The sequence below is a fragment of the Mercurialis annua genome, linkage group LG2 (genome assembly GCF_937616625.2).
Source record: "Mercurialis annua linkage group LG2, ddMerAnnu1.2, whole genome shotgun sequence".
Taxonomy (NCBI): domain Eukaryota; kingdom Viridiplantae; phylum Streptophyta; class Magnoliopsida; order Malpighiales; family Euphorbiaceae; genus Mercurialis; species Mercurialis annua.
In genome coordinates this window covers 8,616,453-8,626,862 of record NC_065571.1, presented here as the reverse complement: position 1 = coordinate 8,626,862, position 10,410 = coordinate 8,616,453, and the positions used below count along the sequence as shown (strand labels likewise).

At 28.8% G+C, this 10,410-nt stretch overlaps 1 protein-coding gene across 1 annotated transcript; it reads right to left on the bottom strand.

The window, feature by feature from the left end:
* Window positions 1-844: 844 nt before the first annotated feature.
* Window positions 845-3,320, bottom strand: LOC126669662 (cytochrome b561 and DOMON domain-containing protein At3g25290-like). The gene is made up of 3 exons (XM_050363185.2): window positions 2,588-3,320; window positions 1,413-1,667; window positions 845-1,335 (listed from the first exon to the last, which is right to left on the bottom strand). The coding sequence occupies exons 1-3, from the start codon at window positions 3,275-3,277 to the stop codon at window positions 1,015-1,017; spliced, it is 1,266 nt and encodes a 421-aa protein (XP_050219142.1). The 5' UTR covers window positions 3,278-3,320; the 3' UTR covers window positions 845-1,014.
* Between the last annotated feature and the right edge of the window lie 7,090 nt (window positions 3,321-10,410).

The window sequence follows — 10,410 nt, the reverse complement described above, 5'->3', positions numbered from 1 at the left end:
CATCATTACTTTTGTTAACTCTTTTATTAAAATGAGTAATGAAAAAAAAAGAAACTCGAATTTGGAAATTCTATTTAACGATGTAATTAAATTCTCAAAAACATTATACCATGTCTAGAGAATTTTTAAGTAGACTTAGTTCACCAAGTCATCTGTGGATTAAGTTTATCACATTATAACACGTCATTAAAATGATGACAATTTTATAATATTACTATTCAAATGTGTAAATAAGTAGCAAACGAATTTATAAGATTGTCATCATTTTAATAACGTGAATGCGATAGTCTTAGTCCATAAATGATGTATGTCTACTCATTTTCCATTATACGCTAGTTCATGATTATTCCTTTCTTGCTCAGATAATCAAAGACAGTAAAAACAAAAGAAGGAAGAATAATGCTAACTTATTGGATATGATTCATATGAAAAGAGAACAGAATAAAAAAAAAAATCTACATTCAAAAGTTGCTTCCAGAATTACAATAAACATTTAATCAAAGCAGAAAAATAACCAAAAAACAGAAGTGATTGATTTTGGGAGCCATTCTCTATTCTTGTTTTATATTTTTATTACCGTATTTTGATTTATTTTATTTTTCATGACTAATTTACTTCAACAAGAATAATTTTTTAATTACGGAAGAATAAGTTGATTTTTTGGTTTATTATATGTATACATAAAATATAAGATATAGTTTGACATAAATAATCAAAAATTGGTTGGCTATACGTATAATTTGGCCAAAAATCACTTAAAACCTCCAAATGTCACTAAAATTGTACTTTGATATCCAAATTGAAACATATTAAAATAAAATTAACCAATTTGACATAAGTGCAAAGTACAATAACCCCATTAATCAATTACCCATCAACAAAAATATGGAGAAAAAGAAGCAAGGTATGTAAAGAAAAGGAACTATTAAAAAATAAATAAAACTAAAGAATGATTTTGTCCCTAACACGTATTAAATGGATGGTTCATAATCCTACGTGGTGGACTTGGTTCACCTAACAATTTCTCTTTGATGGAGGGCATAGAGTAGTAGTAGTAGAACCAGGTCCTTGTTGTGGTGCAGGAGCAGTTGGTTTAACAGAAGTTTTAAATTTGGTCCAAGTAAAGATCTCAAGAGCTGCAACAATGGCTGCAAAGGCTATAAGAATTCCAGTGTAAATCCATTTCCATGTCATGTCTGGTTTCAATATGTCAATTCCGTTGAATATATTTATTGAGATCACACCAAGCAATGCATACCCCAGAAAATGATGATACATGTTCCAATGCTTCCTATACTCGTCGTTTTTCTCCGGTTTTAAGCGTAACGCTAACATCTGTAATTAATTCATATAATATTATTATTCATGCAATATTATTCATTTAACAAGAGAAAATTAAGCATGCAACTTACTTGTAAGGTTGTGAAAGAGAAAATGAACATGGCATAAAGGCGGTGAGTTCTAAAGATATAGAACTTGGAAGCAGTTCCAAGGGACAGGCCGATGACCCAGCCAGTAGTTCCAAGAATGTATCCTATCATTTGGCAGGAGACATGAAGCCCAAACCATCTCTTTTTTATTCCCAATGGATATTTTGAGTATCTTGCTATTATTACACCAATAGGCATGAAAAATCCCCATCCCATAATGTTAACAATACCATGTACCTGCCATTTTATTGAAGAAAAAAAAACTAAATTCATTGAACACTACTCACACTGAAATTATATTCAAAATTATTAGATCAATGGTGAAATTGGAAACAAAATAATAAATGTTATAATTCTATTATTATTATTATTAAAATATTATCGTTTGTCTTATTTATTAAAATATTGTTGTTTGTTTGATATTCGATGTGATTAATTTATAATATATGCAGATTTTAAAATATTAAATTATAGAACTATAACATTTGAATACATTTTTTTGCTATATGATGCAATTGTGTAAATTAATGTTAATGGGCTAAAAAATTATTTGTAAATTTTAAAAAATACAAACTAATTCTTATAAAGAAATGAATAGTAAAACTCTACATATAGAGTAAAAAGGCTAAGATTGTAAAATATAACAGGTTTATGGAGTTAACTTAGAGTTGATTTATTTTATATGGTAAAGTCATACTCTATAATAGAGTTGGGTTGTAGATGCTCTAAGAAATTAGATGCGGTTAAATTTGTACCTATATAATATCTCAAATTAAGATTAATAAACAAATTAATTGTAAACTGAATCATGAGTTTTAGAGTTTTTTTGCAAGTACTATATGAATTTTAAATTTGTACAATATCAAACACGAACTATCAATTTTTAACAATTAAAACACCGAATAAATTTTTAATAAGAAAAGATAATATAAATATCAAAATCTGGAGCCAACATCGTTATTTACTATCAAAACATTATTCGGTATTCCGAGTTTTAAAAAAATAATGGTTCATGTATGCCATTTAAAATTCGTATTAGAATTGCAAAACACGTAAAGTTTTATTTATATTAACCCTAAAAGCAATAAATCAGGTTCCTGGCTCGAAAAAATAGTCGCAAAAACCATATATAAATGTGTAGGGTAAAGTCGAATTACCATTCGCAAGAATCGGCGGTGTTCGCCGACATGGCGAGCCTCATTCTCAGTAGTAAGATTAATCGTCTCAGAACTATCATCATTCTGAAGAGCAGTCGGATGGTTCTTCGGATTAACCCCGTCTAGTTCATACCCAACTTGCCAAACATGGTTCACCCTAGTAACATTATACGCCGCAACCGGAAGAACAACACTCGCCTGTATCGTAAAATAGCTCAAATCACCAAAATATTCCATTGATACGTTTCGAAACTTCACTTCATTCCGATCACCACCGCCATCGTCGGAAGCAAATAACTCCGTCGGCGTTAGCTTGCACTTTAACTTCGTATCGCTTGTGATATTGTAAGTGTTAGTGAATGACGACCCATTTTCATGTCTGATACCGATGATAGCTCTGGTTCCGACCATTTGCGGCATTTTGTCTGGGTTGACGCCCCAGGCTAGCCACCCTGACTCGCGGTTGAGTTTAGCGCCGAAGATCATGTCGATGCGGTGGTGGTCGTCGTCGGTTTTGTTGATTGACCAGCCGAATTCGGCGCCGAGAGTGGTGAGTTTTTTGCAGAATGTGAGTTTTTTTTGGTGGGTTACGAACAAAAAGAAAGGCTCGCTGCATGTATTGAAATGGGCAGTAGTAACTAAAAAGGCTAAGAAAAATAAGAGTATGGTGAAGATGGGAGTGGAAGACATTATTTTTTAGGCATTGAATTAATGTTTGTTGTATTTAAAATTGAGTTTCAGCTTTTTCTTATTATAATTATGAGATCAATACTATATATTTATGATTTTGATCAAATAAAGGTCCTTGTAATTGTTTAGTTAGGGAAAAATTATACTAGTACGTGGTGTTTAAACTTTTTAAAATATTCTATTTCAGTGTATAAACATTATTTTTTTAATAAGTTTGTCAGCTTTTCTAGAGTATATCAAATGACTGTTTATGTGGGCGACTCCCAATAGAACTCGGTCTAACTTGGTTCCAACTTATTTTTCTTTGACTTGTAAGACTCGCCGAGAATTGATAATTATCAATTCTCGGCTAGTCTTACAGTTTGTTTCGCCGGTCGAAACTCATAGTACTCGGTTTATAATATTATTATGTGAAACTGAATTTCCATCAGTTACTAATAAAAAAAAAGTCATTTTTATATTTTAGATTCGAATATGATATATATTTTGATTTTATTTATTTACACTCAATTGGGTTTTGCATTTAAACGAAGACATGATCAACAGTTAGTAGTTAGTGTGAGTGTTATACTTGTTATTTAGTTTAATTTTATTTAAAAATTCATGTGCAATCTGTAAATATGTTTTTAATAATAAATATGTAAAAGAATTAAAAATTATTTGAATAAACTTTAAGTGATGAGAAATTCGATTAGGATAAAAAAGGGTCCCAAACTTGAGGTAAAGCAACCCGACAGTTGGTTGAAGAAAAAGAGTTGGAAACAAGAAATGCATAATTTCACTGTTCAATATGTGTAGTGTATATATATACACCATAAATATAAATTATTCCATCTCAAACTGTAAAATATTAATTTGAAGTGTAAATCACTTTACAGGAATATCCGTAACTCGTGGTTCTTGTGTTTGTGTTGTGTCTTCATTTTATTCTTTACCCAACAAACAAGAGTTTCTTTAATCTTGCTTCTTTTTCTTCTTTTATGAAAAATAAAAAGGAAAACTGAAAGCATCTTCACTGTATTTTATACTACTATTTTTAGCATAAAATATAACATATATTTTAAATTTTAAATTTTAAATTTTTACTTCAATACATATTGCTATAATAGATGACAAATTTCTAATTTTATAATAATTATTATTTTATGGTAGAATTCATCTTCAAATCCTTATACTTTCTATTTTTTTTTTACTTTGTCTCTAGCGTATTTTCATTCTTTAGTTAGTCTCTTTACGTTAACAAGTAGTTATCAAATGCCCTTTGTTGGAAGGTTGTTGATAAAATTAACAACTTGTAATATAATTGGACTAAAAGTCCGAGTTGTTGAACACAGGAAAATAGTGGACTAAGTGAGAATAATTTTCTTACAAATCTTAATTTGTTTAACAAAACGAGATGAAAATTTGTTTAATAACTAAAGCATCAATCAACAATTAAATACAAAACCGTACTTGCAACTAACAAACTAAATATGCAATTGATAAAGATTGAAGCAAATAACAAAATTGTTTTGAGATCATTTTAAATTGTTTGAAATTTTTATAAATTGTTTGAAACCATTATATAAACTAAAAAAAATTACTAAACTGTGTTTCGGAAACTTTTTGAACTTGTTTGAAACCGTTTTTTTTTATTATTGGAAACTTTTGTAAATTGTCAAAATTTTTGTAAACTATTTGAAACTGTTTCAATTCTTTGTAAATTATTTAAAATCTTTGTACACGGTTTGAATATATTGTATAAACTTAAAAAAAAAGTTGTAAAAATTGAGTTTTAAATTTTTTTTAAAACCGTTTGAAATTTTCTTATAAATTATTTTTAAGAACCATTGTTGTAATAATCCGGAATTTTGAATTATTAAATTAAGCTATATGTCGTAATTTGGACGATCGGGATTATAAGAATTGATATTTAAATTTAAATGGAGAATTTAAATATTTAGGGAAGCCTATAAAAATATTGGAATCATAAGAAATTATTTTGGATAAGTATAATAGTATGACAATTTTGGAATGACTAACTTCCAAAATTCATATCTTCCTATTCCGACATCAGAATTCGATGATCTATATGTCAAATCGAAGCTATCGACGTCCTCTTCGATTTTATGAATTTTATTTCATAAAATTTGAATGAGAAACAGTGCAGAAATTTAAAGAACAATGCAGCTCAAATCGAACTGCTGGGTTCGTCAGGATTTAGGTAGCTAGGACTAAGAAAACGTATTATTTAAGTTCAAATTGAGAATTTAAATAATCGAGTAAGCTTATTTATATATTTGGAGTCCAAGGAATAAATTTGAGAATTTTTGGACGAAAAAGTATATTTTAGCCAGACTGCAATTGGACTGCATAATTAATAAAGAAAATTCATTATAAAATAAAATAGACATCCCGAGATAATAATTTGGAGGTTATTATTCATGAAATACTATTCGAAAATTATTGAGAAAGTTTAATTTCGAATATTGCAAAAATTATTTTTATTTACGAAATTGCCACAAGGGCAAACTTGTAATTTTGCCTAGACGAATAAATATCCTAAGTCTTCTTCCCCACTTCATTTCCAGCAAATTTCTTTTACCTCCATTGTTGAATGCTCTCAACTCACCATTTATCCTTAGCTATATTATTTATTTGTTATTTCTCAATAATTCCTCAACGAAAAACGTTGGAAATCACCCGCTAATTACTAATCTACAATTGCATGTAGGATCAAGGTATAATTGCTAGCTCAAATCTTTGTGTTTATTTTCTGATGTTTAATAAGTTTAAAGTATGTGTTTTAGTTGTTGAAATTTGCGGTTTAATTGTGTTTAATTCGGTTTTTGTGTATAGTTTTGATATAGAGAAAACAACAAAAATGCCAAAAATTGGACTCCAATTACACTAATTGCCATTTACCTCATTTATTTTACATTCATATCACAAAACACCAAAAGTTTACATTCATGCCATCCCAATAAGAAGAAGACATGTGGTTCTTCTTTCTCTTTCCCACGTGGTCCCTTTTTCTCTTTCATGTGTCCTCTTCCTCTCTTTCTCTCTCTTTCTTATCACGTGGTCCCTCCTTTTTCTCTCTTTTTTTTATCTTTTTCTCTCTCATGTATTTCTCTTTCTCTTTCTCTTACCACGTGGTCCCCTTTTCTCATACACACACACACCATATGCCTAAATAATTCATTTATATAACATAAATTTTGATAATAATATTACTTTTAATTTTAAAAACTTAAATTTATTAAATTTACAAAATACATAAATACACAAAAAATATAATTTTTATAATTTTTTTATTTTTTATGTCATGTATAATTATATATGATGATGTATCTATCATGTATAAATATATATCATGATGTATCTATAAAGTACATTTTAAAAATGTATCTATCATGTTTAAAATATGTATCAGAAAATGTATAAATATATAAATGAACCTATCGAATTTGTCGGTTGATTCAACTATGCGGGAATATGGTTGGTTCAAATATGCCCCTAACGTTTTAAAAATTGCTAAAAGAAGTTATATGAAATTAAACGTAGATATTCTAGAGTGGATAGAGTATGATACATTTCAGATATATTTTTGATTCATTTCAGATACATTTCCGATTCATCTCAAATATATTAGATAATTATTGATTTATTATTTTAACAAATAAATAGTTTAACAACGCGTATATGGGTAATTTCTCCTTTTCCAAAATCTTGAATCAAAAAAGTGAATTAGATATAGTAAAATAAAAGTTTAATTAACCAAATTTATTAAATTTTTTGATTGTTATCTTTTATTTTTATCGATGTAATTGAATCAATCGACCAATTCGATCGTTTTGTTTTTATATTTATACATCTTTAATACATAAATTATACATGATAGATACATTTTTTTAATGTACTTTATATATACATCGTTGATACATAGTTTATACATGATAGATACATTTTTTTACTACATAATTTATGCATAGTAGATACATTTTTGTTTTGTGAGTTGTATATAATGTGTATCAAAGATGTATAATTACTATTTTAAATGTAAATTTTCAAATGTACGTATTAGATATATCGATGATACATAATTTATACATGATAGATATATTTTTAAATGTACTTAATAAATACATCTTCAATATATATAATTTTTGATACGTCTCAAAGATGTATAAAATATGTATAAAAAATATATACAATAAAAGTAAAAACAATATGTATAAAAAACAAAAAAAAAATGGTTCGAACGATCAAATATGTATCGGAAATTTATCAAATATGTATAAAATATATATATATATAATAAACTCAAAAAGATGTATATAAAAAATTGAATGATCAAATATTTATCAAAAATATATCGGAGATGTAACAAATATGTATCAGAGTTTCGGAAAAGTATCAAATATGCAGCGGCGATGTATCAAATATGTATCGGACATGTATCAGATATGTACCGCATATATATTAAATGTGTGTCAGAGATGTATCTATTTTTTAATTACGAGATTTAGACTATATTTTAAAAAAAGTAATATATGCAAAAAATTAGGTAAATATAACTTCATACTCGCCCTTTACAATTTACAATATAATTAAATATGCTTGGAGAGCAGAAGCTGCTAGTTGCTACCGCCGGTCTAGAGAGAAAAAAGCTTACCGCTGGTCTGCGTTCAGAGTTGTTGCCTCCGTTCATGGAGATTCTTGTTTGTATTTCTGAAAATGATAATAAAGAGACGCGTGTTTTGTAGAGAAGAAGGTTAATAATTTGAATAAAAATAAAAGAGATCATGTAGGGACACATGTTTCTCTATTACAGAAGAAGAAAATGATAGTAGATGAAAAGAAATCATAAAAAGTGGCAGTGATGAAAAGAAATCATAAAAAGTGGTAGTAATGAAAAGAAATTAGAAAGTCTGGTATTATGCGAAAAAAGAAGTCAAATTATGGTTTTTCTTGTTATTTTCTCTTTGATATATTCGGTTTGAATTAATTTTTATATATGAAAAATTAAATTAATTTTAAGTTATGGGCTGATGTTAAATATTATTTTTATATATGTTTTAAAAGGTTGATTTTTATGGATTAAAAATATTAAAAATTGTGGGTATTATTAATTATAGATGGGTTTCAGTTTTTAAGTGTTTTAAATGCTTAAAATTGTTAAAAATATGAAAAATTGATTTGATTTATATTTCTGGGCTGATGTTGTTATCTAATAAATTATATGTTAAATATTTATGGAATTAAAATGTTTAATTGATGAATTTTGAAGGTTGTTTAAATCGAGTTCGGTTTTGATGATTTAAATGATTTAAAAAATTATCAAAACTATAGAAAATAATTTATTTTGATTTAGGGGCTGCTGTTTTAAAAATTTTAAATTAAAATATGTATTGGTTGATTTTTGGGTGATTAAAATTGTGTAAAAATGATTTTTGAACGTTTTAACGGTTTTTAAAGCTCATCGGAGTTTGACCGGAATCCGGTGACCGGAATCCGGTGACCGGAACTTGGTGACCGGAGTGATCGAACCATAATTGGGATTCTGAGTTTGAGATTTGATGATTTACTGAATTTGGTTAGATTTGAACTTGATTGTCAAAATTTAAAGTTTAGGGGTTAAAATGTAACTTTTGTAAAAATGAAGGACCAACCATTATTTTAACCAAAATTCCAGATTATAAATGTATATAATCTGATGTAGAATGATTTTAAGAATTTTAAATGATCTTGATGATTTTTGGAAAGATTTGGATGTTTTTGCCGAAAACTAGAGTTTTTGGGTTAAATTGTACTTTTTCCAAAATTAAGGGGTTTCATGGTATGATAGCCAAAGATTCCAGATTGTGTAAGTTAATAATCTGAGATAAAATGATTTTATCGATTTTGAAATTTATTGATTTACGAAAGGACCTAAATGGTCAATTTTAAAAAGTTTGAGGGTATTTTGGTATTTTAACCTTGAAGTGGAAAGTATTATTCTATATAAAGAAATATATTTTATATATTAAAGTATATTCATGAAAAGTGAAATATTTAAATGAATATTTCTAAAAAATGGTTTTATGTGTAAAAAGAGATAAGTAAAGAAAAATTGCATGAATAAAAATATAGCCTTATTAAATAAGAAATTATTTGGGAGTTGGAATTAATTAATTAAATTAAATTAAGATGGTATAGAGTTAATTCTAGAGTTAGGATTTTATTAATTAAGCGAATTAATATTTTGATCCTAACTAGATTCGACAAGTTGTCGAGCTATCTGGTCGGAGGACCAAAGGAATTAACGGAGTTGTATAAAGGAGCATTGGCAGAGTAATACCGTAGTTAAACGGTTTCAGTGAGTACATGTTTTTACATTTCGGTATTCGTAAAGTCTCATATTTTAACATACTGCGTGATATATGTGTTGCGGTGTTATATGTTTACATGCCTTGTATGGATGTATGTTTTATGTATATACTATATGTATATATTATTTTGATATACAAAGGTACACACATAGTTTTGAGAATTTTTATGCATTTGCTTATGCTTGAATGTGTGTTACATCGGTTGGCTTTGCTATCGATGTCAGGATTGTGTGTGTGTGTGTTACATCGGTTGGCTTCGCTATCGATGTCAGGATTGTGTGTGTGTGTTACATCGGTTGGCTTCGCTATCGATGTCAGGATTGTGTGTGTGTGTTACATCGGTTGGCTTCGCTATCGATGTCAGGATTGTGTGTGTGTGTGTTACATCGGTTGGCTTCGCTATCGATGTCAGGATTGTGTGTGTGTGTTACATCGTTTGGCTTCGCTATCGATGTCAGGATTGTGTGTGTGTGTTACATCGGTTGGCTTCGCTATCGATGTCAGGATTGTGTGTGTTACATCGGTTGGCTTCGCTATCGATGTCAGGATTGTGTGTGTTACATCGGTTGGCTTCGCTATCGATGTCAGTTTATGTGTGTGTTACATCGGTTGGCTGTGCTATCGATGTCAGGCGATTAGGAAAGATCGGTTGACTGTGCTATCGGTCTCAGGCGATTAGGAAAGATCGGTTGGCTGTGCTATCGGTCTCAGGCGATTAGGAAAGATCGGTTGGCTGTGCTATCGGTCTCAGGCGATTAGGAAAGATCGGTTGGCTGTGCT